Here is a 20,194-nt window from a genome sequence, read left to right on the forward strand (position 1 = left end):
GTTTCCTTCTTTCCTACCGGATACCCAGGAAACCTCCTCTCCCCGAGCCGAGGTGAGATGCGCGTCTGTCGCAACTCCCTCGGCGTCTTTTGACGGTTGGGCGTGCACGCGCACGGTTGAGCATTCCCGTCGGGAGACCGCCGCCTTCACCCTCTGCTCCCGGTCCAGCGCGCACTGACTGCCGCGGGCCGTGAGCACGAAGCCGCACGCAGGTGAGCAGTACCTCTCCCTCCTCGTGCGTGCTTCTCCCTTAGGTGGTTCTATTTCACCCCCGTACGCGGCTTTCGCTCGCTACACGGCGGTTGTTCTTTAGTGTGTTTTCCTTTGCCGTGAACTCGAGCATAATAAACTGTTCGAGTACGAACTCGGTGTCTGTCCCCTCTGGCTCGAACCCGCCGCAGTAGCGACTTCTCGCACCGCGGGTTGGGGGTCACAGCTCTGTCTGCTAGGGCTGCACGTCGGGGCTAGAAGGCGACTGTAGCGTCTAGTCCCCTCGTGGCGCATTCTTGCGGGAGTAACACCCCCGTATTTTGGCGCCCAACGTGGGGCCAGAGGTGTGACAAACCGAGTGTCTGTGCATCGGGTTTTCGACACAGACAGGCCATGGAAGCGAGCATGCCTGACTTTCAGTCGCTGCTAATGCTTTCCGATATGGCTTCCCAACGGCAACCTATTGGCGCGGCTGTATCTGCTACAGCCGGTCCAATCACAGAGGCTGACGCTAGCGACGCTAGCCCCAGTGACCTCATATCGTTTGAGCCGAGCTGTGCTTCTCCCGACGCACTCACTCAGACGCGCGGCGACGCAGGGCACTTTTCGCCAAGCGCTATGCCGCGAGGTATGGAGTGCACGGAGCGGCCGCTACCCTGCACATCCCAGCCGGTCGTTCAGCCAGATTTCTCTGGCCAGACCAATCCCCAAGAGGCTATGCTGCGCGACGCTTTGCGCCTCATAGAAAGCCTCACGGGTGTCGTGCAGACGACTCTGCACACATCCGCGCCAGCTGCGAGACCGAGGTTAGAGGTGGTTTTGCCCAGTTATAGCGGTTATCATGATCGTGTCAGTGCCAACGAGTACCTGGACCGCATGCTGACTTACCAGCAGGCGACAGGGCTACCCGATGGCGAGATTCTGAGACGCGTTGTGCCAGTCTCACTGACCGATCAGGCTGCCCGCTGGTTCCGCCTCACTGGCCACCGGTCAAGCACGCTGGATGAGTTCCGAACGCGGTTTCGCGAGGAATTCTTGCCCGCAGATTACCAACGGCGTCTGCGGCGCGAGCTGGAGCTACGTACTCAGCATCCGGACGAGTCCTTGCTCGAGTACGTGAGGGCGATGGACGAGTTGTATCGTCTCGCATACCCCTCGGCTCCGAACGGTGAGAAGGTAGAGCGTGTTACGCGACAAGCTCACCCTACCTTCGCAGCCTACCTGCGAGGAGCTCAGTTCAGAGATTTGGACGAGCTCGCCTCGGCAGCCAAGCGCATACAGGCGGACATTCTCGCTTCGCGCACCTATCGGCCACCCCCCCCGGCGTCGCACGCACTTGAGCCGCGATGCGCCTGGAACGGAGGCACTTTTCGACCTCGTTCCCGGGGAGCCGAATTGGTTGCATTGAGTGACGGACAAACGAGAAACGGTTGGGACCTGTCTGACCGAGCTCTCGACCCGTACACTTATGCCATGCGTACAGCACACGCTACGCCCGGCCAAGACACGCAGAATCGTGGTCGGCATCCCGACACGAGGACGCAAGCGCAACGCGCACCTGCAACGGTAAACCCTGCAGAGAGGTACGGTCAATCGGCGCGCGGCGACAACAGCCCCGCCCGACAACGGCCGACTGCCCTCTGCTACCGGTGCAACCACCCAGGGCACTACGCCAGGGAATGCAGGCGCCCCGCTGCCCGAGAGTACGCGCTTTCGGGAAACGAGCGGAGCCGCCGCTGAGCACGACTGCACAGCCGGCGGCGTCAACAGCGGTGCTCAGTGAGTCACACGAACTCCTGGCCCCGTTGGCTTGTCGTTTTGGTCCCCCCAGCGACACGCCAGTGCCACTTATTGAGCTTACTGTCGTCCGGCGTAAGTTCATGGCTTTGCTAGACACAGGAGCGTCCGCTTCGTTGTTTGGCGACGAGGTATGCGAAAATCTCCGTCGGAGTGGGATCCGATTGCGAGAGAGCAACCTCGCCTTCCGACTAGCCAGCGGCACGGCGCACGCGAGCGGTGCCGTGCGGCTTGTGGTGCGATGGGAGAAACGAGTCAGGCGCCAGCGCCTCACCCACCTCCCCGGCCTGTCGGTCCCAATCATTCTTGGTAGAGACTTCCTCGCTAAGACGGGCATTGTTATTGACGTCTGCAACGGAGGATATAGGGAGCGAGCATGTGGCACCCTGAAACCTTTCGTTCAACCTCAAAAAGCATCAGAAGTACACTTGCTATCAGATGCTACGCGCGCAGACGTACGCAACAAGCGCCCGAAAAAGCTTCTCGAAACGCCTTCGGCCTGGCAGACAAATTCGCCGGTCAACCGCGCCGAGAGAAAAGGCGCGGAGGGGACTGACTCCCCTCCCGCGCGACCCCCTGCCCCTTTTGCGGTTGCACTTTGCGCCGCGGAGGAAGGCAGGCCTCCCCACCCTCTGCTGAACAACGTGAGCAGTTTGTCAAGGGAGGAAAAAGCGCGCTTGTCTCAGCTCTTGAACGAGTACGATGCAGTATTCACTGAGCGGCCTGGCTGTACTACACTAGTAAGGCACAAAATTGAGACAGGCGACGCCGTTCCATGGAAGTGCAATCCCCGGCCAGTCAGCTTGGCTAAGAGGAAAGCGCTTGATGACGCTCTGGATGAACTTGTCGATACAGGCGTCGTGGAACGTTCAAACAGCCCCTGGGGTTTTCCAGTGGTGCTGGTGCCCAAAAAGGACGGAACTACCCGCCTTTGTGTGGACTATCGCCGCCTGAACGAGGTGACGCGGAAGGATGCCTATCCACTTCCGAGTATTCCCTCGATCGTGTCCAATGTTGGCGGAGCGAAGTACTTTACTACGCTCGATGCCAGTAGAGGATACTTTCAGGTGGAGATGGATCCCGGTGACAGAGAGAAGACTGCATTCACCTGTCACAGGGGTCTTTTCCAGTTTACCCGAATGCCATTTGGCCTGGTTGGAGCTCCGGCGACGTACCAGCGTCTTATGGACCGTGTCCTAGGTGATGCAAGGTGGCACTACGCTCTTGCCTACCTAGATGACATTGTGGTGTATTCGGCAACCTTTGATGAGCACTTACGCCATCTCAGGGACGTACTGGAAAGACTGAGGTCTGCGGGAATCACTTTGAACCCAAATAAGACTCAGATAGCGGCGACCCGAATAACCTTGTTAGGGTTCACGCTAGACAATGGACGCCTTCTGCCGTGCGAGGAAAAACTCCAGGCGATTCGGAAGTTCCCCTCGCCGACAGATGTAGGCGGACTGAGACGCTTTCTGGGGATGGTGAACTTTTATCGCCAGTTTATCCCAGATTGCGCCGCTCTGCAAGCCCCCTTAACGACTTTGTTAAGGAAAGGTGTTAAGTGGCATTGGGATCCCGAGCAAGAGGCTGCACTGCGAGACCTCACTAATGCGCTCGCGGAAACCACAGAGCTGAGGCTGCCTGACCTGAACAGGGAATTTGTGATCCACACGGATGCATGTGACTTGGGCTTAGGAGCAGTTCTGCTTCAGGAGCACGAAGGTAGCCTGCGGCCGGTGGCGTTCGCCAGCCGCTCATTAACTCCCGCAGAGAAGAATTATTCCGTGACAGAGAAGGAATGTCTCGCGATTATCTTCGCTCTGCGGAAGTTCGACTACTACGTCGATGGAGTCGCTTTCGTGATTGAGACAGATCACATGGCACTCACATGGCTGAGACGCCTAGGCGAGCCGTGCGGACGCCTAGCGCGATGGGCGCTACTTCTCCAGCGTTACGACTTTACCGTTCGCTACAGGAGAGGTAAAAACAACGTGGTAGCCGACGCGCTTTCGCGCGCACCCGTTGGCGGCGGGGGCAGTACCCCTGCTACCCCCTCCGCGACGCCCCTCAGTCGGAGCAGCGCGACTGCAGCTACGCTCGGTCATAGCTCCGAGGGAAGCGCGGCCGACCCGCCTTCCCTGGGCGAAAGCGTTAACCACTTGGACTGCATCAGTTCAGTGGGGAGCGCGTTCAGCAGAAGGGAGCTATTAGAGGCCCAGCGAGAGGATCCATTTTGTCAGAAAGTGTTTGACGGGCTCAGGGAGCCGGGCGGCGCGGCCGCGGCGCACATGGAGGCAGCTGGTATTGTTGCCCGTGCGGGGCGCTCGAACACAGCTGGTAATGCTGTGAGCGCGATGGATTCCTATCTGCTTGACTCTGACGGCGTCCTGCTGAGATACTTTCCCTCCGAGAAGGATACCCACGAGTCCTTCAAGGTGGTGATCCCACGCACGCTGAGAAAGGCGTTGTTACGCTACTTTCATGACACGTGCATCGCTGGGCATGCGAGCGGCCCTAAGACTTTTCTTAAGTTGTGTCGCTTCGCTACCTGGCCTGGCATGAAGCGGGAGGTGATTCGCTACACCCGCTCGTGCGACGTGTGCCAAAGGGTTAAGCCACGTGGTGGACGCACACCTGGGCTTATGCAGCCGATCAATAGCCAGGCTCCCTGGCAGATTGCGGCTTGTGACGTCATGGGACCCTATCCCAGGACCCCGAGCGGGAACCACTTTCAGCTCGTTGTCACAGACCATTTCAGCAAATGGGTGGAGCTTTTCCCACTGAGAAAGCTGACGGCACGCGTAATCATGGGGAAGCTGGTTGAGGTGTTTACACGGTTTGGCTACCCCGAGCAGTTGATAACGGACAATGCGTCGTACTTCACTGCTAAGCTGTTCGTGGACTCCTGTGTTGCCCTCGGCATTAAGCACAAGAGAACAACCACGTACCACGCCCAGGCGAATCCCACGGAACGCGTGAACCGCAACATCAAGCACATGCTAGTTGCATTTGCGGAGACGCACAGTGACTGGGATACCCGTCTCCCCGAGATTGGGTTTGCTCTCAGATCAACCGTGAATCGCTCAACTGGGTACACACCTGCCGCCCTCAACCTCGGCAGGGAGCTGTCGAACCCCGTAGACCGTACTCTACAGGTTCGTAGCAACAACCCGAACGCTCGATCGGTACGCGCCGACTACGCGACCGGGTTGCGCGCGAAGATGACGGAGGCTTTGGACAAAGCACGACGGAATCTGAGCACTGCTCGTGCAGAGCAGAAAGCGCAGTATGACCGCTCTCACCGAGAAATTCACTACAAACCGGGTGATCTCCGAGGCGCAGTCATGTCCTGAGCGACGCCAGTAAGAAGTTCTCCGCTTCTCTGGCGCCGAAATGGTCAGGACCGTACCGAGTTTGGCAGAAGGTCTCTTCGCTCGTGTACAGGCTGGCGGACTTGAAGTTAAGACCGGCCGGCGGACCGGCGCATGTCTGTGATCTCAAACCCTACGTTGACAGAGGGAATGAGTGGCCCGAGGAGGACGCACTCCCTCGCCAGCAGGCAGCTGTACCGGGAGGCCGATGTCGTCGTTTGAACATCGCGCCTCGTTACAACTTGCGCCCACGGCAGACGTAACTCTGACCAACGCGCAGGGAGTAATTTATCGTGCTGAACACGGACGAGACGTCCTGTCGATATTCAGTACATTTTGCTTCCAGAGCAAGCGCGCGCTTTCTCTTTGGAAAAGTCCGAGTGGGGGTTGGTTGAAAAAAAAAAAAAATTAGAGAGAGAGAGAAAAAAAAAGGAAAAGAATGTAACTAGGGAAAACATAGCATTGCAGCCAGCAAAGAGGGGAGCCGGCGGAGGCCACGACGACCGTTGCAGCATCGAGAAGCAAACCATCCAAGGAGGGACCACATTCCCGAACCCGGAGCGAGCTGTCACCGACGAGCAGGCCACGAAGAAAGACGGCTTCCGGTCGACCGCGGAGCAGGCGAGCCAGAGTTCTTGGAACGGGCTCCTGCGACTACCATGACGAGGGCTGCTGCAGAAAGGGGCCGCCATGGCGCCGTTCGAGTCTCGTGGCTGTGGCCTCGCGGGCAGCAGCGCTGGTGCCCCGCTGTGCAAGTCGACGCAAACCCCAAGGTCAGCACTCCTTTTCCAATGTTTTCGTTACGCGGACAGCGGAGAGCGCCGGGATGAGGGAGAGGGTGTGCCTGGCGGAGGGGGGAAAAGCGCGCGAAGCAGGCCCCGCGGACAGCGCACTTGTCACGAGACCGTTAGGCAAAGCGGAGGCAACTTTTAACTGCTCGACTTAAACCCATAAGAGATGCAGGCCCAAAAGCCCAATTCCATCGGCCATAAGGGGCAAGGACGCAGTGATTACCACCGCCCGGCCAGTATGGGAACCGCTCCAAAGAGGCGCTATTATCCGGAGCACGGAACACCGGGAGGCCCCCCGAAGAAGAGCGCCCGCCCGGGAACGACTACCCTCAATGCTGGGGGACGCTCGGGCCGCTCCGGTACTGCGACAGCGGTCGCCGCGCCGGAGACCCGCACGGTCGCAACCTGGACACACCAGAGGGGCACGGAGGCGCCGGTGAGTTATTTCTCGGACCGGCCCTGGAGAGTGCAAGTACGAGCGCCCCGCAGCAAAAGCGACCACAAGCTGCTGAGCATATTCCAGGGCCGGACCGTGGAAGATGAAGATCGCCGCGCTAACGGCGCCTCTCTGCCTCCGGCGCCTGGCTCCGTGTTCTGTGTATGCGGAGGCCTGGTGTTGTCCCGCGCAAATCACCGTGGCTCCAGACTTCACCGCGGCTGGGACGAGAGGAACCGGGCGGAGCCTGCTGCGCCGCCGTCATCATTCGCGTCACAACTCGGCCCCGCGGCGGCGGAGAAGATGCGTCGGCTCGCCGAGGACCCGGCGTACGCGCAGTGGTTGCTGGCGATCGCTCGCACCGGTCCTGGGGCGTCGGCGTCACCGCTGCCGGGGCCGAGCCAGTTGAGCGTCACCGGAGCAGCGGAGGAGCCTGCCTGCAGCGGCGTTCCTGGTGGCCTTTCCCCCGCGCGGCCGGGTCGATCCCGACTGTCCCCGAGTGCTCCAGAATGGACCCCATCATCGTCCTCGACGACATCATCGGCGGACCCGCTGATAGATTTCGCGGAGTTGATGGGAGAGTAGAACCAACAGCCCCCCCCCCACTTCGGAAAAGGTGATACGGCGGTTTTAAGGAGGGGGGGATGTGGGGATTCATAATCCCCTGCCCCCATTATAAAGGGCCGCGCGTAGTTACCACGCGTGATTACGTGCGCTCTTGGGGAGGACCGCGAGGAGAGGGCACATTGGCCACCCTCCCATCCTCCCAGGCTCCAGCGGCGACACCGCACGGGTTTCCTTCTTTCCTACCGGATACCCAGGAAACCTCCTCTCCCCGAGCCGAGGTGAGATGCGCGTCTGTCGCAACTCCCTCGGCGTCTTTTGACGGTTGGGCGTGCACGCGCACGGTTGAGCATTCCCGTCGGGAGACCGCCGCCTTCACCCTCTGCTCCCGGTCCAGCGCGCACTGACTGCCGCGGGCCGTGAGCACGAAGCCGCACGCAGGTGAGCAGTACCTCTCCCTCCTCGTGCGTGCTTCTCCCTTCGGTGGTTCTATTTCACCCCCGTACGCGGCTTTCGCTCGCTACACGGCGGTTGTTCTTTAGTGTGTTTTCCTTTGCCGTGAACTCGAGCATAATAAACTGTTCGAGTACGAACTCGGTGTCTGTCCCCTCTGGCTCGAACCCGCCGCAGTAGCGACTTCTCGCACCGCGGGTTGGGGGTCACAGCTCTGTCTGCTAGGGCTGCACGTCGGGGCTAGAAGGCGACTGTAGCGTCTAGTCCCCTCGTGGCGCATTCTTGCGGGAGTAACACCCCCATAATATATATATATATATATATATATATATATATATGCTTCTTTATTCAGAAACAACTCCGCTACCTTGACCACGTAATCAGCGCTGAGCCTGAAAAGTTGACTCCCTACTTCATGCTCCGGAACAGCCGACAAAGCGACAGCTCCAATCGTTCATGGGCATCGTCAACTACTACGGCAAATTTGTCCCTCATTTGGCAACTGTCGCGCAACCATTTTAGAGACTGCTACAGGAAAAGGTAGCATGGAGCTGGGACGCGCGTTGTCGGAAAGGGGGGGGGGGGAGGCTTTTCGTCAAGTCAAAGCCCTGTTGGCATTACCGCCTACACTCGCACATTATGATAGATAAAAGAAACAGTCATGCGACGCGTCACAGTATGGCATTGGTGCTGTTCTTTTTCATGTTTTTGAGGATGGCAGTGCCCGGCCGGCTGCTTACGCTTCCCGAACGTTATCTGCAGCTGACAGGAACTATAGCCAACTCGAAAAAGAAGCGCTAGCTATCATTTTCGGAGTAAAGAAATTTCACTCCTTCATATGCGGTCGCTTGTTCACACTGGTCACGGACCATAGGCAACCTGCAATGAAGTTTGCTGTGGCGATCGCCGCGTTAACACATATCCCAGCGAGAAGAGCAAAAACTTCTGAGGCGGTTTTGTAGGGCGTTTTCACGCCACCTGCATGGGCTTACAGGAATCAGATTGCCCGCTGTGTCGAAGCTTTGCATGGCGTGTGTCAGATAACTGGGCTACATAGAGAGCGCCTGGGCAAGGACGTTATCTGTCACTCGCGTATCTATAATGCTGTTGAATATGCTCGGTCGTTTACCGCGAACCAAACGGCTAACAATACATTTTTGAGTCACTCTGCGGGACAAATGCAGCACCACTTATGCAGTACAGGTTCCCTATAAGCCGCTACGGACAATCCTGGGCCCGAAAACCGGTATTCCAACGATCGTGGTTGCTCGCTTGCAGCGGTGGGTCGTGACGTTGTCAGCATACTCGTACGATCTTATCTTTAAGAAATCGAGTGAAAACACGGAAGCCGATTTTTTCTCGCGTCTGCCGCATCGTGAAGCTGATGCTCACAGTGCAGAAGCATTTTATTCTTTGCGGTTAGAGTCGCTGCCTGTTTCGAGCCGTCACATGGCGCGCGCCCCAAGTAGACACGATTATTTGTCAAGTGAAAGAATTCACGAGTGTTGGCTGGCCTCCGTCAATCCGGCACTAGGACCTGCGTTAGTTGTCAAGAGCAACGTAACGCTCCATTAAGCGCGCCGCGGCGCCCGTGGACATGGCCTACATCTCTGTGGCAACGAGTCCACATCGACTTGGCTGGCCCTTTTCAGGGTACAATGTTTCTAGTCGTGGTTGACGAGCATTCCAAGTGGCCAGAAGTTTTTGAAATGCGGTCGACTACTACCGAAAGCACGATTCGTTGTCTGACGTAACTCTTCTCCAGGTTCGGGTTCCCGGAAACTTTGTTTTTGATAATGGTCCGCAATTTACTTGTCAGAATTTCAAACGCTTCGTGGGCTCCCACCACGTCCTCACGGCTCCCTATAACCCAAGCTCCAACGGCCTCGCAGAACGCTTTGTTCAAACACCGAAGAACGCTCTCCGTAAAAACGGCGCAGGCGAAACACTGCAGGTAAACATGCACAAATTTTTGCTCTGTTATCCGAACTCGCCTCATGCAAACACCCAGGAAGCAGCAGCTACATTGTTTCTGGGGCGGCGCTCGCGCGGTTGTCTCGATGCCGCGAAGCCGGCGGCGGGGGAGAGAGAAGCCCACAAACAGTTCACGCTGGCAGTAACTCGTCCGTTCGCGAGCGTCACTCTGTGGAGGGTGAGCAAGATGTAGCGCGGAATTGTTCCGGAAAACCTAAGTGGGTTCCCGCTGTGATTATTGCCCAAACAGGACCTCTCTCTTTCCAGTCCTTGCAACCACCCCCAGGGAAACCCTCACTTGGCGACGTCACAAGGACCAGCTGCTGCAAAGTCCCGTGCATGGCACCCCTCCTGTTCATGGAGCCACTGACGAGGCTGATGCCAGTGAGTTCCTGATTTTTCCTGGAAGTGGCAGCGAACGAGTGCCCCCCATGTCACCACAGTCTACGAGTACTCAGGGCACGCCTCAAGTGATTCAAGCACCCGGGACAAGACGACACCCCACGCGTCATCGGCGTTCACCTGATAGATTTGAAGTCGGACGCTTTAGTTGGGGCAGTGTGTAACTAAGAGGGGAGGAAGTGTCATGTCTGTACGCGTCACTGATAAAGCACAGCGGTACGAAGTGCGCATGTGCCGCGAGCGCTTAAAAGCAGAGCGCTGCCTGGCTAGCGGCGGCAGTTTCGTTAGAGCAACCTACCCACAAGCATGGGAAAGTAAACACCGTCTACTCAGAAATTGTCTTCTCCTTGCCACGGCGTCCAACACGTAACAGGGACAGTCTATTCTCGCTTGTTTAACATGTTGTTTTCCACTGTCGTGAAGGAAAAACCACTCGGTAGAACATATCGCTACAGCTCCAGTCTTCATTCAGCCTAACACCAGCCGAAAGAGAGGGCACAGAGATGAGAAAAGTACAAGACGAGGATGGACTTTTATTCTAAAAAAAAGGAAGAAAAAGAATACTCGCACTGCGTGCACACAAAACCCAAAGTACTGGAAGGGCAGAGAAACAAGTCATCGTTGTAATGGTGAATTATGTACAAAAGGAAGTTCCTTACTGTGAAGGTTAACCGACTACTTAGCCACACACGTATTCTTAGCCTTAGCCATGTAATAAGTCTCAACTACCTCGGACATATTTTTTTTCAAAAGCCACAGAAGAGTGGCTGAGATCAGGCGTCCAAAGAGAAGGGTCGTCCTCCGATTGACATTCACATGGTTGCACGCGCACTATGCCAGATCAGAATTCACCTTCCCCCCAAAGAGTTTAAGTACTCAATCAGCCGCACATTTAGACATCTGCCTGCCTGCCCGTAGTAATTTGGAACACAAGGCAGCCCGGAATGTAATAACCCACATTTTTTTTTTTCAATTTGGTAAACTTTTTTTTTGAAGTGATACCGATCACTGAAGACGATTACTAGTTTAATGAAGCCTACTTTTAACGCTGGAGCAAAGGCCTCGTATCTTATTCTTAGCTGTGAAGACAACATCAATATTGCACTTCGCCGCATGTTTACTGAGTCGGTGCTCAACACCTTGGAGGTAAGGTAAAGCAGCCACCTTCTTGCACCGCGCCACTGAGTCAGTAGCATCTGGTCCTGTGCTGCACGTGTGCAGCATGCGTGCTGACAAACGTTCCGCTGTCATAGACGAAGTATAACTTTTGAGAAAACTCACTTTTTTTCACGCGTGCGCTCCGTGCTGTCAAGCAGGGCAACGAGTAACGGTATTGTGGTAAATGAAGTAAGACACATACATAGTTCATACTGGTTACATCGACGTGTCGTGCAAAGATATGCATCAGTACAATGTGTACAGTCGAGCGCGGTTTGATGGTTATCGCGCGAGCGTCGACCGAGAACATGAACAGCGCCATGGCCCAGAATTCTCTGCCGAGGCGAGGGAGGTATCAGGCCAGCTACCCTCACTCTTTTTGCTGTTCCTTCAGCAGCCGTCACTCCCTACTCGGCTATCAGTTCCTTTTTTTTTTTTTTTTTTTTTGGTTCTGCGAAAAGGCAGTAATCGTAGCACGTACTACGTATTTTTCGGTATTATCTGAAATTTTACACTTTACCGCAACAAATGGAAAGCTTAGAATAGAGAGAAAGGGCGGTGAGTTTGCCGCGGGGGTGATGGTTGTTGTATGGAACAGCGAACGAGGGAGAGAAGAGTGCGAAATCATGATTTTTCCTGTTCCGAAACCGGCCGCCAGGTGCCTGGAGTGCTAGGCTGGTCGACGCTCGCGCGATAACCTTCAAATCGCGCTCGACTATACATGTACAACGTATGCTCATGTACAAGATGCACTTCTGGTAGTGACTTGAAGTGAGTTAACAACTGTGATCCCGAGTAGTTCACACATGAACCCTTGCAACCACTGGGATTGCTTAACGTCGACGTTAAAGTCGCTGCAGATGATGAGGGGAGCACCGACGCCATTATGTGACGTCATAGCGTGTTAGCAGCGCAGTTGAGCCAGATATCCAAAACGAAAATGATCATTAGGCACGAGCGCATAATTGTCTGAGTAGAAAATTTTATGCACACGTGCCATTGGTCCCGAGATACCGGATTTTCGGACACCTCGGGGAAAAGTTCTTCTCGTACGCCGGTTATACCTGGGGTGCTCCAGGGTACTGCCCTTGGTCTCCTTCTCTTGCTCATTTATAGAAATGACTTACCAGCTAACCTACGTTCTAATGTGCGCATGTTTGCCGATGCCTGGTTTATTTACTGCCCTTTTACCAACATTAATGACCCCAAACTTCTCCAATTTAACATAATAACCTGGTGTAAAAAATTGCTAATGTCCTTCAACACGACAAAAACACCTCACTATTTTTTTGCCGACGTCATTCTATGCCATCTTCAAAGTACTTTTTCTCGAACTTTGAAATTACTTCTGTATTAACATATAAATATTTAGGCATTTATCTAACTGGCAATATTAGCTCGTCAAATCACGTAGCGCAGATTACCAACGATGCTAATCGTGCACTAAGTTATTTACTACTACTACTACTACTACTACTACTACTACTACTACTACTACTACTACTAATAATAATAATAATAATAATAATAATCAATCAATCTTTATTTAATGTGCGCGGGAACAATCACGTGGTCTTTGTGCTGCAGCACAAATAAAAAAAAAAAGAAACAAAAATGAAAAAGCACGAACATGTTTACACACACACAGAGAACACAAAAAAAGAAATAAATAATACGTGAAATGAAACTGAGACGAAAAGTATCACGGAAAGTAAGCAAACAATGAGTAGCATCACTTATATACACAGTGAGAGAATTTTTTAGCACACCAGGAAATAAAGAAAAAAAAAAAAAGAACGGTAGATAGATGAGAAAAAACAACAACAACAAATAACTGACATTGATTATAGTAATATAGAAATATACATAAAATAAACAACCATTCCAGGCGCAACAAGTGCATGGTACTTAAAACACAGGCTAGAAATACAGAATAATACAATAAAGAAGTAAAATTGAACAAGGGACAGTAAGATTCGAATATAAAGTTTAAAGTTGAAATATAAGTAAGAAGCGGATAAAAAGTAGTTCAAGATACAGACAGCATTGAACAGGAGAAAAAGCAAAAAGTGAAGTAAATACAATTTAAGGCTAGAAAGTGGGAGTTATATGTGATAAAGTACTATTTAGAATACAACGCTACGAACATCCAATGTAAATGAACAGAGCGAGTTTTGGAAGATGTCAAGGTGAGGACAAAAAGAGTTAAATAACCACTGCATCCTGTCCAGAGGGGAGTGGGAATGAAGAGGAGAAACCTGAAATGGTCTGAATTCCCTCATGCTCTTTCGCGGAACGCGCAGTAGGATGTACTCTAAGAGCTGAGGGCACATAATGTGGCCATGAAGGAGTTTTTACAGAAATATGATATTAAGTCTGATACGACGGCAGTGAAGGGAAGGAAGATTCAGCTGGGCGCTCCTGGTGGAGCGAGAGGGGGAAGTTACGCAAGGAAAGCGATAATGAAATATCCGTAAAAATTTTTTTTTTGTACTCTGTCAACCTTGTCCAAGTTCGATTTGCAAGTGCCATTCCAAACAACCGACGCATACTCCAAGACCGGCAAGCATATGGACAGGTACAGTTTTAGGAACGGAAGTGGAGTATGGAACTCTCTCGAAAGTCTGCAAACGAATCCGAGTGTGCGCGTAGCCCGCTGAGCAATGCGTTTAGTGTGAGAGGAGAAGCTGAGGGTGCGGTCAAAAAGTACACCAAGGTCATTAATTTCATCAACCCTATCCAACAGCACAGAATTCACAGAATAATGGTAGAGAAAGCTATGTGTTTTACGAGTAAAGGACACAACCCTAGTTTTGGAAGAATTCAGGGTAAGTCGATTCATCGCACACCAATCAGAAAAAGCAGATATGTCCGATTGCAACAACAAGCAATCTTGAAAAGAATGTATTACCTTGAATATTTTTATATCATCAGCATAAAGAAGAAACGAGGAGTTCTTTATCGCCAAAGAAACATCATTAATAAAAACGGAGAAGAGAAGCGGGCCTAGTACTGAACCTTGAGGAACTCCAATCGCTGCAGGGTAAACGAAAGAAGTCTGTCCATTGACACTGACAAAGCAGAAGCGATCAAGGAGATAGTTGCGTAGGAGGGCTACGAGTGAGACTTCAACGCCAGAGAGTAGAAGTTTTTTCAAGAAGTAGTGAGTGAGTAACAACGTCGAAAGCTTTGCTCATATCACAGTACACAGTGTCAACCTGACCCCTCTGAAGGACTGCTGCAGAGGCATACGTCATAAACGTGACTAGGTTGGTAGAAGTAGAGCGACCCGACATGAAGCCATGTTGATTCGGTACTATGATATGCTTGAGATGGAAGGAAAGTACGCTGTGCAAAGCTAATTCGAAAAGCTTAGAGGTTAATAATAATAATAATAATAATAATAATAATAATAATAATAATAATAATAATAATAATAATAATAATAATAATAATAATAATAATAATAATAATAATAATAATAATAATAATAATTTATTTAGCATTCATGGCGGGTGGCCCAGACATGCGTGGGTAGCAAAAGGCAGCACTGCCCATACCAGGGCGGCTTGCGGACCCTAACCTGGGGCTCAAGGTGTCCACGACATGAAATGGGAAAGGAATGAAATTGAGAGATGTGAGGGAATGAGATGAGGAAGAAAGGATGAAACTATGAGAGCCGTTGGTCTATACAATGGTCTTCGCAATGGTCTACACATGAAAGGTTGGAGGTGGCAAAGATCCGGCGATGGTGGCAGGCAACTGTATAGAGACGGCACGGATGAGCCAGGATTGTCCGTGGCGCACAGTGCGTTCGAGAAGTGGTTGGAGGGTACCAGTGCGGCGATTGGGGCGCGGGCCATCAATCAGTGTTTGATGGCCTGGTAAGGCAAGGCGGCAAAAGAGGCGCATCGTAGAAGCTTGTACGCGTGAGGAGAGGGCTGCCAGGATGAGTGTTTAAGAAGAGTCGCAGACGAGAGTTTTGCATAAAACAGGCGTTGATTTCGTAGAGTAGTCCGAAGATAATAGGTACGTATATGCTGCGCATCGCTGGACACTGGCAAGGCGGATACGTAAATCAGCATAGTTTGGTAGCCAGACTGCACAACAGTACTCCACTATGGGGAGCAGCACTAGGGCCGTGTAGAGGCCACGAAACGCACTGGGAGGCATGTCTGCTGTGAGGCGGGTGATGAAACTCAGCATGCGCACGGATTCTGTAAGTGTGCAGTGAACATGGCATAAAAATGACAAGCGTGCATCCAATTCAATGTCAAGCACTGTCGTGGTTGTCACGCGCTGAAGGGCTTGGCTTCCAATGGTCAGCGCAGGTGGAGTAAGGTGAGGGTGACGCAGGGTTGAGAAGGTCATTGTGGACGACTTCATGATGTTTAAGGGCAACTGGTGTTATAGTGCCCAGGAGTGACAGATACTGAGGTCGTTCTGAAGAGCGGAGTAGTCTGCTAGGGTGCGGATTGGTTGCAGTAACGAAATGTAATCCGCATAGAGAATCTGGAGGCAGCCTAGACTCACATATGAAGAGGGAGAAGAGAGTAGGGCTAAGAACGCTGCCTTGGGGTACACCGGACAGAACCGCGCTAGACATGGAAGTGGCCCCCCGGAATACAACGCGCTGAGTTTTGCCACGGACAAAGGACTCCAGCTAAGAGAGCACAGACCCCGAGAACCCCGCACCTAGCACCCCCATCAGTGAAATTACTCGCTTATTTAACATATCTCTGAAGTAAAATTCAATACGCCAGGTCTGTCTGGGACCCTCACCAAAGTAATCAATGTATATTATCGAAGCAACATAAATTTGCGCAGCAAGATTCAGCTACTTAGCCTACACTTACCACGTAAATGTCACCCAACGTAATGCTAACCTTACAGGCATAGCAGTCCGTCGTAACCATCGCAAGACTGTCTTTTCCACAAGCTTCATTATCTTCCCGAGCTAAAGTTTATTATCAGTTGTCACTATTGCACCTCTAGCCGCTCATATCACGAGAAGACCGTCTATATTCCCACTTTTTTTTTCGCACCACAAAAGGAGTGGAATGACTTGCCCAACACTGTCGTATTTCATGCCGACGCATCATTCTTGGAATCATCCATAGGAAGATTTATATGTGTTGAAACCCCCTCTCTCATGTGACACCCTTTGAATGCAGTCTTCAAGGCACTAATAAATAAATAAATAAATAAATAAATAAATAAATAAATAAATAAATAAATAAATAAATAAATAAATAAATAAATAAATAAATAAATAAATAAATAAATAAATAAATAAATAAATAGATAGTGGCATCATCTGGCGACACCACCGCGATTCTTGTTTGAACGGTTGTACACCGTGCGGCAGCGGTAATTGGCGCCAAGGCGCACACGCAAAAAATTCTCCCAGACTAACAATCTTGTGCCTTCACAATCTCCTTACTGTAGGTAGTAATTAAAAAAAAAAAAAACGTTAACAGTTACTACTGCATCACTTGATGATATTTCAAGGAATAAAATAACAACAACAAGAAAGGAGTTTTTCGAAACTATTCTAAGCCTCATTAGGGCACACACGGACGTCAAACAGCCTGGGTGTACAGAGCCGTGACAGCCATGACAGATGAAAATGTAGTCGTTGAATGTACATATTTCAGCATTAAAACTTTAGTGCAGAACTCGGCCTGCACCGCAATTGCGCGTCACTGTGCTGTGTTGTGTACCGTTTCTCAGCAAAGTGTTTCAAAGGTGCAATAATGATACACCATGACCAAAACTAACCAGTCCAATTTAAACCCCTTTTGACAAAATGTATCGCACACATCACTACTACGCTCTCGTTCAGCAGCTCACGGTAGAAGCGGTGGAGGGAGGCGCTCTTTGGGCTACTGGTTTGAAAACAGGGAGGCAAGATGGTGCTCAGGTATTTGACCACATGGCAAAAGCTTTTATTCGTCTGAGAATGGCGGCATTCATGGCCAAGCCTATATAGGCCCCTCTATACGAGGTGGAAAGGCGGGAGCAGCGAGGGATGAGAAAAATGAGGAATGTGGTGGAGGAGGATAGTGGCACGTTGCCTTCAAAAGATCTTTTCGGGCCCAGAGTTCTGACCAGGAAATGGACGTTTCATAGCTATCTCCTCTAGTGCAGTTTGCCTTCTGTAGGAGCTCTCACAATGTCCTCTGACAGAACACGCGCCATTTAACTTGCTAAACTCGTAACAACCTTCGGTACACTTTAGGTACCCAAATGAAACAGGAAAAGATTACAGCTCAATACATTTCAATATGTTTCCTTTAACAGATACCCAGTGGCTCGAATCCCTAATGCTAATGATTCGCAATAGAACAGAAATAAGGAACTATTGCCCGAAAAGAGGCGTTTGAAGCATTTGCTTTGAAGGAATGTGTATTTTACCTATAAAATTTGGGAGTATATTTCTAGCTCACAAACTGAGAAGGGGAATTGTTAAACTCTGGTCGGAGGTAACAGTTTCTTCCTTAGAACAGCTTCTTCGCAGTGGCGCAAATGTTGTTGCCACAAAGCGCTGGTTACGCGTAGAAGCAAGTGAGCGGTGGGCAAAGGTTTGTGATTGTACATGCTATCGCTGGATCAACTCTACGGATGTCCTTTTAACGTGGTCACGCATTACTGCAACGTTTGTTTTTTGGGCACCGCCACGGCGGTGTAGTGGGTGCAGTAAAGATACCCAACTACTCTGCCGGAGTACCTGGGTTCGAACCCGACCGCCGGTTGCTGCGTTTTGATGGAGGCGAAACGAACAGGCATCCATGTGCTGTGCGATGTCAGTGCACGTTAAAGATCCCCATGTTGTCGAAATTACTCCGTGTCCTCTTTCTCTCTTTTCATTTTCACTCCCACTTTCCTCCCTTCCCTTACGGCGCGGTTCAGGTGTCCACCGAAACAACGGTGACATAGTGCGCCTTCCCCTTCCTGTGAACCAATTTATTATATTTTTTTACCTTGCTCTTAACAGACACATTCAGCCGACTCGCAAGATTGGCTCACCCTGCGCATTAATTGCCCACCGGTCCAACCTATTCACTCCTCCCCCAGCTACATTCCTTCCGAAAAGCGGAAGGCTGAATGCATTTTTCTCTCATCTACTTTCAATTTGACCTGTCGGTCAAGCTTTCATAGCAGTGCAAGCACGTTGCGGTTGTCTGATCTACATATTTTTTCACAAGACACATTTGCAAGCCCAACCCACACCAAGGAATTGATAAAAACATCACCGTAATCACCAATATTCTAATCTACCGCTCCTTCAGCGGCGAATGCGTCCGAGCTTGCGTGGCTGGAGCCCGCCCGAGCGACAAATGGCTATAAAGCCCACCGCTGCGGAATTGCTGCTCAGCTCGGCAGCTGTGCAAATACGCTGAGGTTGTCTGATCCACATATTTTTCACAGGCCTTTGTCGCACATTTGGAAGCCCGATCGACACCACGGAATCGATAAAAACATCACCGTAGCTGAAAAACTCCCACAACAATTAAAGCCAAATGTGGTAAGTGGCTATGATGACATACAAGTCTCAGCCATGAAGTATGTGTCATCTGTGATTAGCCCCCTATTGTGATTTAATAAATGTATCCCTTTCAACTGGCCTATTTCCAGACCAGCTTAAAATAGCTAAAGTGCTCCCTATACACAAAGGAGGAACGCGCAATGGACAAATTACAGACCGATTTCAGTCTTACCGATTTTTTTAGAGATATCCAAAAATGCTATAGATAATCGTTTGACTGTGTTCATCTAAAAACACAAAATAATTTTACCATTTCAATTCTGGTTTCAAAAAACAAGACACCCGAAGAGGGCCTGCTCAACGTAAAATCATTAATTATAAAAATATATTGAAACAAAAGTGTATACTCTGCGAATTTTTCTTGATTTACGAAATGCCTTCGATTCAGTTGACCTCCAAGTTTTGCTTTATAATCTCCACAGGTATGGTATTCGAGGCCTTGCATCAGACCTCATTAAAAGCTATTGCTATGCAGATACCAATTCGCAAATCGCAATGGAGAGCACTCGGAAAATCTAGAAATAAAACTCTGAGTACCCCAAGGTTCCATATTAGTTCCCACACTACTTCTGTTGTACATATATAAATGAAATTACGGAGGCTAAACATACACTTGAAATAATCGTCTAAGCTGATGACACTAGTATATTCTTCACGGGCAAATATGTGCAGGGGATTGAAAAGGAAGCAAATCAGTACCTATCTCAACTGTCTACCGTTCTCCAGGACAATAGTTAGCTGCTGAATATACACAAAACAAAGCTTATACTATTAAAACCAATTAAAAAGTTGCTAAAGAAAACATTACACCTAAATACAGAATGAAATATATTGATCAGGTGCCTACACACACACAAAAAAAAAGTTAGGTGTCTGGTTTAACGAACTCCGCACAGACTCAAGTGTGACAGATACTGCGCCTTTCCCTTCCTGTGAACCAATTATTATTATTATTATTATTATTATTATTATTATTATTATTATTATTATTATTATTATTATTATTATTATTATTATTATTATTATTATGACACTTCTACTGCCTTGCATCAATTTACTTGCAAAGATTTTTGGGTAAGCATGTTTTCTGAATCATTAGAAAATGCGGGAGGATGGGGTTAATTCTACCACGGATGTGCCATGTCGCTTTGTTGCGTTTAAAAAAAAAAAAAGATTGCTTTAAATATCCATTTTTTTTTCTAGAACTGTAAACGACTGCAATAGCTTAACTAATATTACTGTGGCTCAACCTTCTTTGTGTTTGTTTACCGCCCATCTCAACTGATGACGTAAAAGCTCAAATGCGCTTTTTTATTTTTTGCTTTTTTTTTTTGTTTTCACGCAGTGCACTGTGTTTAAAAATGACGCTTGTATTTACCTCACAGTGTATTTTTCTTTCTTCATATTGTTGTATTTGGCAGTGCATTTTTTACTTCACTTCGTCCTGTTGCCTACGATTATTGTTTTTTCCGCACTTTTATACCCC

The 20,194-nt window shown here is 50.3% G+C and overlaps 2 protein-coding genes across 2 annotated transcripts in view; one reads left to right on the forward strand and one right to left on the reverse strand.

Annotated features, from left to right (window-relative positions):
- The window catches only part of Atg10 (Autophagy-related 10), a 133,386-nt gene that overhangs the window by 52,962 nt on the left and 60,230 nt on the right, over positions 1 to 20,194 (reverse strand). The gene's annotated exons all lie outside the window — the stretch shown is intronic.
- LOC146180830 (uncharacterized) lies at positions 559 to 2,114 on the forward strand. The gene has a single exon (XM_084576157.1). The coding sequence runs from the start codon at positions 604 to 606 to the stop codon at positions 1,948 to 1,950; it is 1,347 nt and encodes a 448-aa protein (XP_084432283.1). The 5' UTR covers positions 559 to 603; the 3' UTR covers positions 1,951 to 2,114.

Source organism: Amblyomma maculatum, chromosome 8 (assembly GCF_055883805.1).
Source record: "Amblyomma maculatum isolate TAMU_Amacu chromosome 8, ASM5588380v1, whole genome shotgun sequence".
Lineage (NCBI taxonomy): Eukaryota > Metazoa > Arthropoda > Arachnida > Ixodida > Ixodidae > Amblyomma > Amblyomma maculatum.